This window comes from Rhinatrema bivittatum, chromosome 3, assembly GCF_901001135.1.
Source record: "Rhinatrema bivittatum chromosome 3, aRhiBiv1.1, whole genome shotgun sequence".
NCBI classification, from domain to species: domain Eukaryota; kingdom Metazoa; phylum Chordata; class Amphibia; order Gymnophiona; family Rhinatrematidae; genus Rhinatrema; species Rhinatrema bivittatum.
Window position 1 is genome coordinate 485,962,365 of NC_042617.1, and position 18,564 is coordinate 485,980,928.

The following is an 18,564-nucleotide window of genomic DNA, read 5'->3' on the forward strand; positions in this document are numbered from 1 at the left end:
GAAGATATTGGGAGTTATGCCTGTGAAGCACAGAGAAAGTGCAATACAGAGTTTATATTCAATCTGGTAGTGGTATGCAGTGAGCAGAGTGAATGGTGAAAAGAAAAAGGTGAAAAAAATCAGAAGCAACTTACTATCAGATATGGTGCTGAGCTCAAGATAAGATGTACAAGAAAATGAAATAGTCAAATTAACTAGGATCATATTGTATTAATGTAAAGTTATCTAAATGAAACAGTTAAATTAGAATTTCTGTAGAGGATTCGGAGTAGCACAAATGTAATAGACGTTAAATGTCATGAATGACACCAGCTAATAGCTTCACCTTGGGGGTATGACCCCCCACTCACTAATACCACTCCATCCTCACCCTTGCCCCCATCTCCTAATCCCCTTTCCCTCCAAAAATTGGGCTTATATCAAAAACAACGACATTCTGTTCTGGAGAATGACATGGCTGCAGCTTTCATTTCTATTACATAGCAAAATTCTCTAAATAATAAACAGGGTCCTCCTGGGCAATTTTTATAAAACGGTTATTAGGCATACATAACTTTACTGCTACCGCCCCACCCTTGTCTGCCGAGTACCTTGGAATGGTTAGACTTCCCCTTGTTCTTATTTTACGGCTGGCAATGTTTTATTGTTGTAGGGAAAGGAGGCCCAATCCAAGCCTGGAGGAGAGGTCCATAAACTGTTATTAATCAATAAGGAATAGTAGCTTGGGATCTATTTAATGTTTGGATACTTGCCAAGTACTTGTGACCTGGCTTGGCCACTGTTGGAAACAGGATGCTGGGCTTAATGGACCCTTGGTCTGACCCAGTATGACAACTTCTTATGTTCTTATATTCTTATAGAAATAACTGATGGCCAGACTTTCCCCCCTTTCAACTTTTTCCCTGTATTCAAACTAAGGGTACGGAGGCACTATGTGCACATTTACACCTCTTTGCAAGTGCTTGTAAAGTACATGTGGATTCCCTCCATGGCAAATCCAAATAGCAAACAGAGCAAAACTGCACTCAATAGTAACAGTTCCACCACAACGAGTGATGAAACATGTCACATAATCCAATTTTTTTATTTCCAAATAATCTTTTTATTTTTACATGGCTGGCAACTCCACTGTTAACATAAAAATACTTCAAAGGGTCCCCCGACACGGACCCGTGTTTCGCCGAGGCTGCGTCGGGAGGGACAGGCAGTATTTTAAAGAAATCAAAGTCGATTCATAAACATTGGCGCTCCTTGAAAAATGTTTGAGTCAACTTTGATTTCTTTAAAATACTGCCTGTCCCTCCCGACGCAGCCTCGGCGAAACACGGGTCCATGTCGGGGGACCCTTTGAAGTATTTTTATAACAGTGGAGTTGCCAGCCATGTAAAAATAAAAAGATTATTTGGAAATTAAAAAACTGGACTATGTGACATGTTTCATCACTCGTTGTGATTCCCTCCATGGACCATTTCCATTTTACCTTTGGCTGAAGCTTCAAAACTGCAGCACCGGGGCATCAGCTTATATGCGAGTATAGCTACATTTACAAACAAAAACATACAGTTTGGGGCAGCCTCCTATTGCTGCCTCTGGTGTGCTTTTGTTCTTGTTATGAGTTAAAGCATCCCGCTTCTATTGCTATTCTGCCTTCTATTAAAAAAACAAACCAAAAATAAAAAAGTAGATTCTGGTGAGGCAGCCCTCCCAGCTACAAATAAAGTTTAAAAAAAACCCCAAAAAACCTCTAGGAGGTGCAAAAGGGTGTGCGTGCGCTCATTAATTTTCAAAGCAGATATGTGGGTAAGTCTGCCTGTACTATCTACAAGCAAACTTTAACCCTATCCGGACTATTATAAAATTAATCTCCCTGTGCAGAAATGGATCTTTGAGAATAGCCCCACCAGGTGTGCATGTAAACATATGTGCATAACGTGATAACGTTTTTGCACAGTAGGTGCTCCGTGCAGGGATAGGATTTGATTTACACACTGCTGGGTGCAGGTGTAACTTGTGCATGTTCTGGGAGACCTTTACCCCAGCATTTTCAAAGCAGTATTTATGTGCATAAAATTGCTTTGAAAATTGTTTATACTCTGCTTTTCAGGCACTTCAAATTGAATTACATTCAGATACTTTGTGCATTTCACTGTCCCCAGTAAGCTCATAATCTAAGTCTGTATCTGACGCAATGAAAGGTGAAGTGACTTGTGCAAGGTGCATGAACAGGATTGAAATCCTTGTTTATCTGGTTTACAGCCCACTGCTCTAATCACAAAGCTACTCCTTCACTCCAATGGTAAATGAATTCTGTACGCTCTGCATGGTGTTATAAAATGACCTTCAGTGGCACAACTTCTGCTTGTAAACTTAATGTACAGACTTCTGAAAATTCAAAACTCTGCGCAGGAAGTTCTATCTACATCACAAATCCTTTCTCTGCCAGAACACATTGTGAACGCTCATAAAAATATGTGCATAATCAAGTTATATGCACACTTTTATACATATTTATGTTGGGCTATTGTCAAAGAGCTGCTTATGGGCATAAAACTGGGTTTTATGTGCATAAGTGTCTTTGAAATTCATCCCCCTTGAACCTGACACATGAATGAAGGTCAGCATTTGATGTCTATTGAAGTTTTAAGTTTCCCTGTCAGCTCCTAGCACTTCAAGGAAGGAAGGTAACAGCTATGCATTTGTCCTGTGCAGTTATGCACTACTTCTTAGCCCTTCTCCCTTCATCTTCTACTAATGTACTCCAGATTGCTCCTTTATTACCCAGACCATCTGTAAAATGATCAGGGAAGTTAGCAGGCCAGTGTCTGCAGTCATTCTGCGCTCATCAATCTGTGAATAAGCAACATCAAACTTCAGTCAATAACGTTCATGTTCATGTCTTTTCCCATTGACAGTCATTATAACGAACATGTCCCTCACAATCAAGGAAACTTTTACAGCGGATTTAAACAATCCTTCTTCTGGACTCTACATAAATTATAAAACTAAACTGGAAGGAGTGGTATGTTATTATTCATAATTTTTTTTTCTGTAAAGATCTGCCTATGAAACAGATTCTTGAAATGAATGTAATGCAATACCTGCATTTAGAAGGCTTTCCTTGGCTTATCCATGAAATGGTCAGATTAAGGGTGAATTTCCTGATCTTATTCATTTAGGTATGAATCCTGGTTTCCCCATATTCCTTCCTTCTCCACACACAGATCTGTCTCCTCCCTCATGGACTTTGGCCCAGACTGGTCATATCCAGCAAATTCCACCTTCCTCACTTGCCAGATCTCCTGCCCTGGGACTGGCAAGGCAGCAGGAGAGGAGCAGGCTATGTCTGCCCTACCGCATCCCCAGTCCACTTCAAAATGGTGGTCTTTCCGCCTCGCATTTTGAATTGTCCAGCAGTTTTTTTCATAGAGTACGTTTGCCAAAACTTATTTGTACTTTAAGAAGGTAATTTTCAGCAGCCTGAGTAGGGCTAAAGTCCAGGGGTATACATGTCCAAATGTCTCCTTTGAAAATTCCTGGGTTGTGCTTGTGTGGACTTACGAGCACGAAGTTGCACCTGCTCCAGAGATTTTCCCAAAATTAATGTGGAATTCTCTATTACAGAATCTCCCTTATACCTGTACGTATTGTAGCCCCTGTGGGATGGCTTTGCCCTTCTATCCTTGAGATGGACACCTTCGAAGGGCTGCAGTCACAGATTTCTCCTTGACTAAAATCAGATTACAGCTAACAGTTATGGATCTCTAGTACATTGCTAGAGCTCCAGGAAGGATAATTTTCAAACTCCACACGGCCCCCACATATGCGTATAGATGGCTGCACAGAGATCTACATTTCCAGTTCCAGCACTGATGACACAGTAAAACAGAAAGAGCTGGCCAGGATCATGATAGCAACGTGCCACAATCCCAGCAGAAAACTGAGATTTGTAAAGTAATCCAGATTTAGGGTTTTTAGCATTGGAAAAGGAGTAGAAGGAGCGGAGGGAGAGATGCAGAAAAGGGCTTATTGTTAGAAAATTATGTGGAACCAGGCAGCGAGTGGGGAAAACCAGCCCTGGACCCCTTGCATTTTTAGTTTTAAAATCCTCTTTGGTGGATGGGGGAGGTGCAGCCCGGCAGGGCCCATGGTTTACAGTTTAAGTAGGGGGCTGCGATTCCGGCTGCTAGGCCCATGATGTACTTTTTTTTTTTTCTTAAATTCATTATGACCACTTAACCAGCTTTATTCTCGTGAATATAACCAGTTAAGTCTAAAGTTACCTAGCCACACGAGGCTGGATAACTTTAAACCTAACCAGCAATATTCAAAAGACTGTTGGGTTTAAAGTTATCTGGCTAAAGGTAGCTGTATAACTTTAATTGAGAATATTCAGTGGGATATTTATACCACTGAATATCCAGAATAACTTATCCAGCTAAATGTAACTGGATAAATTATCTGTTTTATGTTTTTTTAATATTAGCCTTCTTTTGGCAAGGGGGTTCACTATGGGGTGTCAGTAGCTCACCAAACTCACTACAACCTGGAGTTCTCCAAATGTGTGTGTGTATGTGGGGGGGGGGGGGGGTGCTGCTGGTGCTGTAGCTTAGGGGTGTGCATTCGTTTGCAATGTGTTGCCAATCCGCAACGAATATGCCATATTCATTGTATTCATGGGGGTCACGAAATGTATGGCGAACCCCCACGAATACAACGTATCACTAACGAATAAACCCCCCACCCTCCTGACCCCCAAGATTTGCCAAAAGTCCCTGGTGGTCCAGCAGGGGTCCTGGAGCGATCTCCTACACTCGGGCTGTTGGCTGCCAGTATTCAAAATGACGCCGATAGCCCCTGTGACATAGCAAGGGCAAAGCTAGGTCAGGAGTCCCCCCCCCCCCCAAGACTTGCCAAAAGTCCCTGGTGCTCCTGCAATCGGGCCGTCGGCTGCCAGTATTCAAAATGGCGCCGATAGCCTTTGCCCTTGCTATGTCACAGGGGCTACCGGTACCATTGGTTGGCCCCTGTCACATGGTAGGAGCACCGGTAGCCCCTGTGACATAGTAAGGGCAAAGGCTATCGGTGCCATTTCGAATACCGGCAGCCGACAGCCCAAGTGCAGGGGATCACTCCAGGACCCATGCTGGACCACCAGGGACTTTTGGGGGGTCAGAAGGGTGGGGGTTGTAGTAAATTAAATGTAAAGGGTTGGGATGGGGGTTTTTTTGGGAAACAAATGCATATGTAATTAATGAACGGATTGGGGTCCCCTGAGAACGGATGCAATGGATTTGGGTCTGACGAATACGAATACCGAATGGGACGAATCTGTCCCTGCTGCACATCCCTACTGTAGCTTAAGGGCCCAAGACTTTTAACTGTTCTACACAATTAATCCAAAGAAAGGTTCACACATAGTGTGTTGGTGTTCCAACCAAATCTTCTACCATGAAGAATTGTCAACAATAAAAATGGCATATATATACATCGGTGTGGGTTGTATCCATAGTACATATGCTGACAAATCTCAAACTTGGGAGTTGGTACTATTCTTTCACCCCTTTCTGGGATCTCCTATTTTTCCTTTTGAAATTAGGTTTTTCCTGTAAATGCTGATGGGTCCCTTTTTAGTAAGGCTCTTCTCCCCATGAGATTTTCATTTACTTATATTCTTCTTTTTCAGGAACTTCAAAGTGGATTACAATGGCCCCCTCATTACTGCTCCCAGAGCAATCTTATAAAGATGCACATTAGCCATCATGCTTTTATATTTATTGATTGATTTATTTAAAAATCTTTATTTACTGCAATCCTAGCCTTAAGAAAATCATCCAAACTGGTGTATAACACTTTCTTTAAAAGTATTATTAATGCACATAATTATGCACATAATAAAGCAGTAAAATGAATGAAATCGTATCTGAACAGACTCTAAGTAACAATCACAACTAAAGCCAACTACCAAGATGTTGAAATAGTCAACGCAAAGGCCTTTAACAGGGAATCACCAGCAATATTGAGTTTTCTTGATATATATATATATATATATATATATATATATATAGATATATATATATATATATATATAATATATATATATATATATATATATATATACACACCCCAAAAAAAAATGTCATAGTGTCTTGCATCAATAGCATGGTATCTACTTGATGTTTGGGTACTTGCAAGGCACTTGTAACTTGGATTCACCACTGTTGGAAATAGGATGCTGGGCTTGATGGACTCTCAGTCTGACCCAGTTTGGCAATTTCTTATGTTCTTATGTTTTCCTCCACCTTTGACACCTGTGGCATAGATGAAAGCTGTTTTCTATGCCCTTCTCCTCCTCCAGATATTGGGATGGCATTTATTCCTTGACTCTACTCCTTAAACTTAGGTAGTTCTTATTCCTGCATCTTCCTGGGTACAATGTCTGGGTGGATGTACAGATCCCCTCTCCTACCAGTGGAACTTGAAGTGTCCTCTCTGCTTAGGTTTCTGCAGTTCAGAATTGAATTGTTCAGATGGGACAATACAGAAAGCCTTCTATAGCTCCCTTTATTTTGGGAGGAACTATGGAAGATATTAGCTAATTGTAAAATATTTAGCTCCCAAAAAGCTTGATCAAAAGGGATCAGGCCTGCAGACGTTATGCAGGAGAGAAGGAAAAAACACATTCTACCCAGAGATCTCCTAGTTCTATATATCTTAAAATCTTAGGTGGGGGGCGGGGGGCACGCTTACAAAAAACAGAATCATCCATGTCAACACTTCCAGTGAGGGTGTTGTGGAAGATGGTGCTAGTCTCCTTTAAATGTTACTTCTACAGGGACTACTGTCTTGTAAGGAAGCTGATGGTGCCTTACACATTTAGGATGATTTTCCTATGTGTATCACCCCAATCCTTGGGGATCGCAAATAGGTCTGGTTTTCTGAGTAACCAAGTGATCAGACCAAGGACCTGATTCATTAAGGCTTTTCTCCCTTCTATGTTTATAAGAAAAACTTTGATGAATCAGGCCCCACATGTATGGAAATATGCCTGTTGAATATTCATTGTGGATATCCTGAAAACCAAACCAGTTTGTGGCCCTCTAGGACCAGGGTTTATGCAGCTTTGGTCCATTGCGTACTCCATTTAAATCTTTTCATTTGTACTTTGTTTTATTTTTCAGTTTAACGACAACTATAAAATCTTACCAGGCTTTATATCCACAAGCGTTACAGGTTTCAGGTAAGAAAACAAAACAGAAAAAAATATTTTAAGGATGCATGAATTAGGAAAAATGATTCTGAGATCAGCTGTCGGTTAACATTTCCTTGGATTGATTGGGACCTCAAGTATCACTGGCGTCTATTGTGAGTCTTCCAAATGTAATCCTTGGATGGTAATACGCAGATAATAGATCCAAAGGCTCACAATCTGTGTGGATCTTGTTTGCAAACTTCTCTAAAGGTGTTCAAATGAATCCGAGTATCCAGGGCTCCCTGTTGGGGAAGCTTAACTTTAAGGCCCTTTTGCATTGGTTACTATTACATAGCCCCTTCAATCCCTCTATAAACAGCACAGATAATCTCCAAAGACTATAGCAGCAATAAACATACTGGAATATGAGTGGCTTTCAATGAAAAGTTCTTTACAGCTCTTTGATATTAAATCCAGTTGATTAACAGATTGAAAAATTATCCAGCAAAGGTCTTTAGCTCCTCACTTCTTTCAAATTAATCAGATTGTAGAAAGTGTAAACATTCTCCCCAGTTTCCAAATTTACTTAAAACGTTTTCCCATTGTGGAATGGCTAGAATTTTAGTTCCAATTATTTAGCAAAAATGAAAAGTTCCAATTTTCATAACTCTTCCATAGTCACTGTTCTCTTAGATCTCCTTCTGGCAGTACCAAGTTGGCCTGGGGGCGTGGTTTCGGGCCGGGGCATTCCGGGGGCGTGGCCGCGCCCTCCGGAACCGCCCCCGGATCGGGTCTCGGCGCGCCAGCAGCCCACTGGCGCGCGTGGATTTACATCTCCCTCCGGGAGGCGTAAATCCATGGATAAAAATAGGGGGGGTTTTAGATAGAGCCGGGGGGGTGGGTTAGGGAGGGGAAGGTGAGGGGAGGGCGAAAGAGAGTTCCCTCCAAGGCCGCTCCGATTTCGGAGCGGCCTCGGAGGGAATGGAGGCAGGCTGCACGGCTCGGCGCGCGCCGGTTGCCCAAAATCGGCAGCCTTGCACACGCCGATCCAGGATTTTAGAGGATACGCGCGGCTATGCGCATATCTTATAAAATCCAGTATACTTTTGTTTGCGCCTGCTGCGCAAACAAAAGTACGCGATCGCGCAATTTTTAAAAATCTACCCCTTAGTGAAAAGGGCAACCAAACGAGAGAAAGGAAGGAGAAGAAAAATCTTTCTTCTCTAGTGGTAAAAGGGTCTCCAAAACTCCAGACCAAAAATAGGGTAAATGCACTTTGTTCCATCTCTCTTTACCCAGGTCTCCGTCAAGAAGACCTCCAGAGTCCTTGTCCCCTCCAAAAAATAATCAAAAATGGGGACTGCATTAGTAAGGGAGGGTGAGGAGAGAGTGAAAAGCACCAGAGGGGGAGGGTGGAGACAGGGAAAGAAAAGCATCAATAGTGCTCTTTCAACCTCCTTCTTCCCCTGGTGCTTTTCCAATGCCATGAAAGTAGCAGAGGAGGTACCATCAGGTAAAAGTGCTTCTCTCTTATGTCTTCTGCCTGCAGGAGGGAAGATGAAAAGATGGAGCTAAAACCTGCAGCCCTGCAGGAAGTGGGGTGGTTGCCATGATTTTCCCCAGGGCCAGTGCAAGAGTATTTGGCACCCTAGGTGAACCTTTGGTTATGTATCCTCTCTCCAACTTACCTATTGGCAGCAGCTCCAGCACAACGCAGTATTGGCTCTAGCACAAAGCCCTTCTGAATCTCATGCTGGCAGGTTTTTGCTACTCCCAAAATTTTGGCATGATAGGCAACCATCTAGTTTGCCTAATCAGAGCACCAGCCCTGATTTTCCCCAACATAAGAAAGAATCTTGAATCTTTATTTCAATAAAAAAAAGCAATGATTGATACAGGGGCATTATGATATTCTCTTTTTACTTTTCATTCCTTTCTATATCATTGTTAACATTTTATTAGCTATTTTCAGTTCTACCACACACCGAGCTGAGGATTTCAGTGAATTGTCTACAATGACCTCAAGGTCCTTTTCCTGGGTGGCAAGTCCTTATACAGAACACAGCATTATTGCATACAGTTGGGATTAATTTTTCTTATGTGCATCACTTTGCACTTGTCACATTAAATTTCATCTGACATTTTAATGCCCAGTTCCCAAGTCTTGCAGGTGCTTCTGCAGTTCATCACAGTCTACTTGTGTTTTAACTACTTTAAATGTGTTTCTGTCATCCTGCAAATGTGATCACCTCACTCATTCCTCCTTTTTACAGATATTTTATGAATGTGTTAAACAGCATCAGGTCCCAAATTCATGGAGCAATCCACTATTTACCTTAATCTATTGGGAAAACTGATTTAGTCCTCCTCTGTTTCCTGTATTTTAATTAGTTACCAATGCACCATAGTGCATTAGTACCTCCTATCCCATGATTTTTTAATTTCCTGAGGAATTTCTCATAAGGGACTTTGTCATTTGCCTTCTGAAATGAAAATCCAGATACACTATAGAAACCAGCTTGCCCTTATACACATGGTTAACACCTTAAAAATATCTAGTAGATTGGTTTGGCAAGACTTCCCTTTGCTAAATCTATGATGGCTCTTCAGCATTAAGCTATGTCTATCCACATGGCCAGTAATTTTTTTTTTAAGAATAATTTCTACCATTTTGCCTGGTGCGAACATCAGGCCCACCAGTCTATAGTTTCCTGGATGACTCCTGGAAACATGTTTAAAAATTGCATTACATTGGCTATTTTTAAAGAGAGGTTACAGATTACTAGCACCTGCTGGTTTGCAATTTCATGTTTGAGTTCTTTCAGAACTCTGGGGTAAATACCATGCAACCCTAGGGAGTTGTTACTCCATAGTTTTTCAATTTGCTCTGTTACTACATCTTTCATTTTCACAGTGATTTGCTTCATCTCCTCTGAATTATCATCAACTTTACCGGTGTGAGTATCTCACCAAGACTAAAACTCTAGACCTTTTTGCAAGAAAAACTTTCTTACTAATCTGTGTGTCCTTCGTCACATCTAGAAAAAGAGATATAACTTAATTGATAAAGGATTTATTAGATGCATGAAAGAACAGCCTCATTGTCCATTGTTTATCTGTCTCTCTGGAGAAGGTCACTATAAAGGTGGCCATCTCTAGATTTTCTAAACTAGAATGCTCTAAAAAAGCAGAAATATCCAACACAGGGGAAGAAGAGGTCTGCTGAGCTCTATTTGAAAAAACACTTTTAACAGGCAAATAATACACTTTAGCAATATCAAGAAAAGTCTCCTTGAATACTCTGAGGAAGTCTAAATAAAACTTCACCCTTTTAATATATGGACTACATTTTAACTGGGATTCCAATAAAGTGTTTTAAAACAATGTCCTTACCTCATATAAACTTTCAATCTTTTAAAACACTTCTAGCCCTGCTAGACTAGACTAACTAGACTAAGCTAAACTAAAATTGTAATCAATCTAAATATCCAAATAAATATAATTTTCAATTGTTTACATAATTCAGCACATAAACGCAGAAGAAACTGGTACACTTATGATTATACCTGAATAGTTTATAAAATATTGCTTATTATCTCCCTGAAAATACATATGTATGCTTCAGTGCATGCACATTTTTTAATGCAGGAATCCACACAGTTTATATAGCAACACATGTATATGCTTTATGCATTAAATAATTGAGCCCTCAATTTATGCATAGTGGTAAGTATTTTATAAAATTAGTTGATGCATGCACATGTCTTGCTTATGAAAACACTTGTGTGCATACTTTCAAGCACTAGTTCATCTACTCCTGCATAAGTGACTCAGACTTTCACCAGTCCACCTACACTCTCCAAAAGTTCAACCACATTCTCCACCATTATCTCCAGACATCCCACCCAAAACTGCCAAAAAAAGAGAAGATGGATTTAATTTCCTTGACTTGATTATTAGGTGTAAAAGCATATGTTCATGTTTAATGATATATATGCATATTCCATTTATAAAATACTGTACATAAATGTGTGCATACTTCCAAACCCTGACCCAGAATGCTCTTGAAATGCTCTCTTTTTGTATGGATATTTCTCTGCAGCAGCGACAGTTTGCATATACTCCAGCCCTTCTGAAAATTTGCTGCAGAGAGGTTACTTATGCGTATATGTGTTAATTTTACATGTACAACCTCCATGTAAGTCTAAAAATTCACCACTTAAAGTTCATACTTTTTTAACCTCCATCACCCATTCCAGAAATGCATTCCATATATCCATGACCCTTTCTATGAAAACGTATTTCCTGACCTTGCTCTTGAGTCTGTCCCTTCAGAGCCTCATTTCGCCACCTCTTGTACTTGAATTTCTCTTCCATGAAAAAAGGTTAAATCTTCCGCATCATTATTACCTTTTCAGTATTTGACTACCTCTCTCATGTCTCTGATGTCTCTCCTCACCTCTCCTTCAATCTCTAGGGATGTCAGTTTGTTTCATGGGGACCCTAATTCATTTCTTTAGTTTCAAAATGAAAACAAATATTTGTTAATTCATTTGATTCATTTTTTTGTTTGCCATTAAAGTCAATGGAGGAAACAGTGCAGTCTATTTTGGTTTTCTCATCAGTTCTCATGGAAATTATGGGAAGAAATCATAAGAATGGCAAAAGGACTCCAAGCTACCTAGACTTTGGAAAGGTACACCAAAAGTGGCATGAATAGCCTAAGGCTCTGTAAAGAGGCAAAGGAGTAACAGAATTGGCAGGAGTTCTTTAAAGCATCATCAGCAGATCAAAGAAGAAAGCTAGTGTGGAAAGCACACCCTAAAGCTTCAAAAGAGGGCACCAGAAATATTGGCATGAACCTTTGAAGGCATCATGAGTGGCAAATGGGCACAAAAAATGCATCAGCATTCTAAGGCACTATGAAGGGGAACAAAGCAGAAAAGGTGATAGGAAAAACACCAAGATACTGATAGGGATCAGCAGCACTAAGAGTAGCTTCAAGATATTAAAACAACATGAAAGATATAAAGCATGCCTCCCCTTCCCAGACTGGCAAGAACAACTCAAGGTGTAAGGTTTGGGGTACAACAGCAAGACAAAGAGGCAAAAAGAACTCCAAGGTGTAAAGTCTGGAACTGGCAGCAAGGTTGAGTGGCACACAGACCTCCAAGGTGTAGCATGAGAGATATAACAGCAAGGCAGAGTGACATGGGATATACCATTCTGTTGAAGCACACATCATATTTTCAGATTCAGCACAAGAACATGAACTGTGTTAAGTTTCATTTTCTTGCAATAAGCTTTTATTAAATTCCCTGCTTGAACTTGTAGCTGCTGGGTGGAATTTTGATTTTCTTGTAAAATGGACTTGCCAAATGAAGCTGTTATCACATTCAGAACATGCAAACCATTTCTCTAATGCATGTGATTTGGTTTTCTAGTAAGTTGTGAGGGTTGCATTATTTAGAATGTTTTCTCATATGCTATAACTGAACTCTGGTTTAGGGATGTGAATCGTTTTTCAACGATTAAAATTATCGTCCGATAATTTTAATATCATCTTAAATCGTTATAGAACACAATACAATAGAAATTCTAACGATTTATCGTTAAAAATCGTTAAATCGTGTTAGTGCACACTAACGGGAGTTAGTGCGCACTAACAGAAAATGATACAAATTGACACTTTCCAGGTCAGTAAAGGTCAGTTAGGAATGAATATGTGTTCCTATTGGCTGGCTGCCCTCTTATCTATTGATGTTACCAAGGTTCGCACTGAGGTGATGGTTGGGGGGATGGGAAATGGAACTGGAAACTCACGAACACCAACAGAAAATGAAACAAAGTGTTGACACTTCCCAGGTCAGTAAAGGTCACTTAGGAATGAATATGTATTCCTATTGGCTGGCTGTGCTCTTATCTATTGATGTTATCAAGGTTCCCACTGAGGTAATGGTTGGGGGGATGTGAAATGGAAACAGTTGGAAGCTTGACAAAAAAGTAATGTGATGATCATCACTCATGTGACTAGAACTTGTTTGTTTATTATTTTTGTTAGCAGGCATGTGAAATGCTAGTGCATGTTGAATTTGCCAATCACTGTGCATTTTAGAAAGGTGGTCCTGGCTGGAACTATTATACACAGTTCAAATATATGTGGTAATTGATTGTTGGTAAGTGTATTTTTTTAAGTAGCCACACTGGCCACCAGTATGTTTACTTTTCCTCCTACTTAACTCACTAGCTCAACTTTATAAGAAGGGCTTCTCTGCTTGTGTGTTGCTTTTGTTTGGTGTGAGGAGAGCAGAAACATCAGATCTTTATTCAATCTACTACAGTCAGGCAGCTCCCCCCTGTCTGTGAAGCCAGCCTCTCACTAGTAATGCAGGGAAGGAGCTGTTTCAGCCTCACCATCCTCCTCCCCCCCCTCCCCTCACCCACACACCATTCACTGGCTGGGACATGGGGGAGGGTCAGGCAGCTCCCCCCTGTCTGTGAAGCCAACCTCTCACTAGTAATGCAGGCGGGATAGGGCACTGCATGCAGGAAGATCACAACACCCCTGGTGTCAGGGTTAGGGCACTGTGTGCAGGAAGATCACAACACTCCTGGTATTAATAGGGATAGGGCACTGTGTGTACATGAAGATCACAACACCCCTGGTATCAGGGTTAGGGCACAAGTTCTAGTCACATTGACTGATCACATTACTTTTTTTGTCAAGCTACCAACTGTTTCCATTTCCCACCCCCCATATACTGTCAGTGGGAACCTTGGTAACATGAATAAATAAGAGGGCAGCCAATAGGAATACATATTCATTCCTAAACTGACCTTAACTGACCTGAAAAGTGTCAAATTGTATCAATTTCTGTTAGGGCGCACTAACTCCCGTTAGTGCGCACTAACTGGGAGTTAGTGCACACTAATCGGAAAAAACGATTTTTAATGATTTTTCAACGAAATAATCGTGCCAAACACGATTTTCTTCTCCTGCCACACAATTTCAATCGTTAAGACGATATGGCACACAATTCACATCTCTACTCTGGTTGTTTCATTTTCTGATTTTCTGGGTTTGCACAAATTCTCTCTCATTACTCTGTTATGACATTCAGGAAATGGTTTCTCTTGAGCATCTTTTCTCTTGTTCCTGTATTTCTTCCTTCTGACTGAGGGCTTTTGTGGACAAATCACCCCAATATAATCAACCATCAAACAGAGTGGGAGTACCAGAATGGGATTATGGAGGGGTAGGAGAAAATGAAGAACTATAGAATAGGTGCTGTGCCATGGTAGTGAACCCTGTATCATTTGTCTTTTTTTCACATTTTTGTTCTGGAGACAAAACACCCCAGTATTACAAACCAAGAAGAAAGCTGGTATGAGAAGAACATCCATGGCTTCAAAAGAGGGCACCAACAACACTTTCCTGATATGGTAGCTAAGCATAAGGCAGTAGGTCCCCTATGGTGGTGTTAGGAGTATGGAAGCTAGGCTACATGAGGTAAAAAGTGCATGATAAGATAAACTTGTTTCTTTTTCATTTTTTTCACATTTTTATTCTGATGACAAAACACCCCTGTGCAATCAACAGAATGGGAGAACCAGGCTAGGATCATTGTAGAGGTGTTAGAACAAAACAAAAAACTGTAAAATAGATGGAGGGGGACAAGAATTTTTTATTTTTATCTTTTTTCTGGGGAAAAACAAACACCCCAAGTATAACCAAGAAACAAACAACAACAAGCAACATGAAGACATCAAAATTTCCATACACAGATAGGACAAACAGTAGCACAAAGACTTCTATGGTGGAATAAATGGCATGGCAGGCAAGCCAAGTGATAACAGTTAGGCCCTTGTGATGGTATAAGGAGTATGGCAGGTAGGCTGCATGTGCCAGCAAGTCCCCCATGGTGGTATTATGGGTATAGCAGGTAGATATGTGCTAGCAAGTCCCCTGTGATGATAAGGGGCATGGCAGATAGGCTGTACCAGCAAATCCCCTATTGTGCAGACAGCATGTGCCAGCAAGTTCCCCATAGTGGTATTAGGGGTATATCAAGTAGGCATGTGCCATCAAGTTCCCTATGGTGAAATAAAGAGAATGTCAAGTAGGCATGTGGCAGCAAGTATCTCATGGCAACTAAACATGAGACAGCAAATTCCCTATAGAGGTACGGGGGTATGGCAGCTTGACATGAAGCATCAAGTCCTCTATGATGGGATTAGGGGTATTACAGGTAGGCATCGGGCAGCAAGTCCCTAATGGTGGTATTAGGGGTTTGGCAGGCAGGCAAGAGGTAATAGATCCTTGGGGTAGTAAACCTGGGTCATAGCAGGCACTGGCAGGTAGCGTGAAAGCAAGGCCTTTAAGGTATTTTCATTCATCTTACCACTCGCATTGGAAATCTGGAAACCCAAGCAGAGGGAGATTATTTTAAAAATACCAGCTTATCCATTAAATGTGACACCAACCTTGAGTGATAAGGGCTCACAATGTCTCCTATCATCAAAAAAACACATTTACTACATGGACATGCCTGTTGGAGGGTAAGGAAGACAGTACTATGCCACTTTGGCTAGGTCTGGGCAGATAGTAAACTTATGTGCCCAATATGCAAGTGTATCTATGTTCGAGTCCTCAATGGACTTGGTGAGATAGCATTTCACAGACCTTAGCACTGAGCTCTCCTTTGCCTGGGTGGGATGAGAGTCTTTCTTCTAGCCAGCTGTTTTCTTTCTGGCCTATGCCAGGAAAGATGATTATTTGCAGGCAGCATGGCTATGGCATATTGTGGTAGGGGAGGAAATGTTAGCTGTGTGCGTGCTGCTCCTGCTTGTATTACTGTTTGAGGTGGCCACTATTTCCTCCTGTACTACATCTCTACTATCCCTGTGCCTCTGGCTCTCATCCTGACAGACCATCCTTTCCAGCTTCTCCTTCATACTCGGACTCCAAGGTGAAATTCCCTTTCTCCTGGGGATGAAGTAAGTGTAGCAAGTATGTATGCATTTTTTCAATCAGAGATTTCAGGCTCTCTTGCACGTTAAACTGCAAGGAGTCCACAAACTACAACACCTTTCTTTTATTTCTCATGTCCTAACAGAAGCCCTCCAACTCTTCCATCAGACAATTTACTAAAAGGATAATATCACCCAAGAAGGCACTTTTGGAACTCATGTCCTCTGTGGAATCCTTGAAGGGCTTCAGGATTTCTACCAGCCGCTTCATGACTGTCTAATTCTAATGCCCTGGGGCAATTCATACCTATCCTATTTTCTGATACAGACTATGAATGGGTATCTGCCACTCCATTAAACTCTGCAGCATGAGATAGGTGGAATTCCATCGGAGGCCAATATTGACAATAAGTAGCTTGAGAGGCATCCCCGATTTCCTCTTGCTTCTCTCAGAGAAGCTGCCCTACCTTCACACTTCTGTGGAAGTACCCTGCTATTTTCTTGCCCTTCTCTAAAAGCTTTGCCAAGTATTCATTCTCATGGTCCTTGGACCCCAGCCCCAGGGCATCCCTCACTATCAGGTGCAGAGTGTATACAAAACATTGGATACTCTGAAAACATCAATTGTGTATTGCCTTCCCTATATGTCCCATGTGTTTATCATGTGTTGGAGCCTTACAATGTGGACCGAGCTGTGTCTGGATATGAGTGACCTGTAAAAAAGTGGTTTTCAACTCTGCAGACACTGCAAACCACTGCAGCCAAGGTGAAAGAATATAAAAATACATCAACACTCCTGTGTTCTCTCTTGTGAATGACAAATGTTCTGCAAAAACCAGAATCTAGCACTCATAGTGTTAACAAGCTGGGAAAATGTCTGTACTTTTTAGCCTGCCCAGAAAACAGCACTACATAGCCAGCAGAGGAGGAAGCCAAAGGAATGCTCTAAGACCATTTAAGAAGAAAAGGCACAATTTTTCTGGCTTCGTCTGTGTGTTCAGGGCAGGGATGGGCAGGAATTAGAGACAAGAGACAGGAAGAGAGGAGTGCATCTGGCAGCCCTACAATCAGTTCTTCTCCTGACGAGCTAATTATCGAGAGGGAGCGACAGAAGTCTGCACTCTGAGGAAATAGAAAGACAGACAGTTGTTCTTGCTTCATAGCCGAGCTACATGTAAAATCCCAACAAGGAACAGAGGAGCCAGGAGCTGAGACACTAAGAGACTTCCTTTCCAGAGATATCCAGGTATAGGACCACATGACTGGATCATTCTCCTAAGAGTCTGAGTTAACTAATATAAGCTTTGCACATAACCTATTTTAGCAGAGGAGGGAGGTTTTTTTCCTTGACGCTTGTAACAAATTCAATATCTCACCTTAATTGCTTTAGCCTTTCAGCCGAACTCAAGAGCAAACCTTTGCTGGCAGGTATAGTCATACGAGATAGGGCTGAGAAGGAGAAGCTGATGGACTGTGGTCTTTCTGTAAGAGACTGAAACCAGGCCAGCTTTCTGTTTAGTACCAAGTAAACCATTTGGGGAAGCTCCCCAGGAGAGAGAAACCTTTCACACACTGCAGTGTTCATTTATTTGGTTAGTCATCTAGCCAGCTCCACTATCAAGAGGGACAACTTCTTCATTTTCTTGATTGTTTTTTTCCACACAATTTTGTATGTGGAACAGGGTAACTCTTTAAAATCTGGTAACATTGGGGTGGATCTGTTCCCACCCACCCCCTTTTTGAGTACTCAGGGATTAAGACAGTTTTTGAAAGCTGTGTACTTCAACCTTTCTCTATTAGAATTCCTTGGGGTTTTTTTTTTACTATCCATATGAGTATGTTGGTTGCCCTGGCTAACAGGCCATACCCAGTGTTATTTTTGCATTGCTTGATTTAAAATGTGAAAACTGCAAGTTTATATTATACTTCACTATTATACTTTTCCTATTTAATGTTCTGGTTGGATTTACTGTCTACTTACACAATACTAGTATAAGGGTTAATTACTGTTTTATTCTGGTGTGATGATTTTATCTGGTCTGTGGTGCCACAAGTGAGAGGTTGTTTGGGAAGGGCACAGAATTGTGGTATTGGGGTGACTGGGACCCTGTCTCATCCCCCACTCAGGCTACAAACCCGAAGATAAATCATATTAGTAAATATAATTTGTCATGTGATATTCCCCACCCCAAGCACATGGGAATTCAGAGTCTAGACCAAGGGGGGGCTACAATTGCATAATCACTTCTCTTTTTTTCTGCTAGTTATGCTTCTCCCTATGCACCACAGCATCTTCCAGCTCTGGCCACTACCATGTCGCATTGTTTTTGATTATGGTTCAGGATAATTTATTAGAGCCTTTTTATATTTACCATGGCATATGTATCTTGAATTTGACTCCATAT

General features: G+C 41.2%; 1 protein-coding gene across 1 annotated transcript in view; it reads left to right on the top strand.

Annotated features, from left to right (window-relative positions):
• Positions 1-18,564, top strand: part of LOC115088627 (adhesion G protein-coupled receptor F5-like) — a 192,747-nt gene that overhangs the window by 20,241 nt on the left and 153,942 nt on the right. The window contains exons 5-6 of the mRNA XM_029596887.1: positions 2,913-3,019; positions 7,179-7,237. Of these exons, the coding sequence (XP_029452747.1) occupies positions 2,913-3,019; positions 7,179-7,237 (166 nt within the window). The remainder of the gene's footprint in view (positions 1-2,912; positions 3,020-7,178; positions 7,238-18,564) is intronic.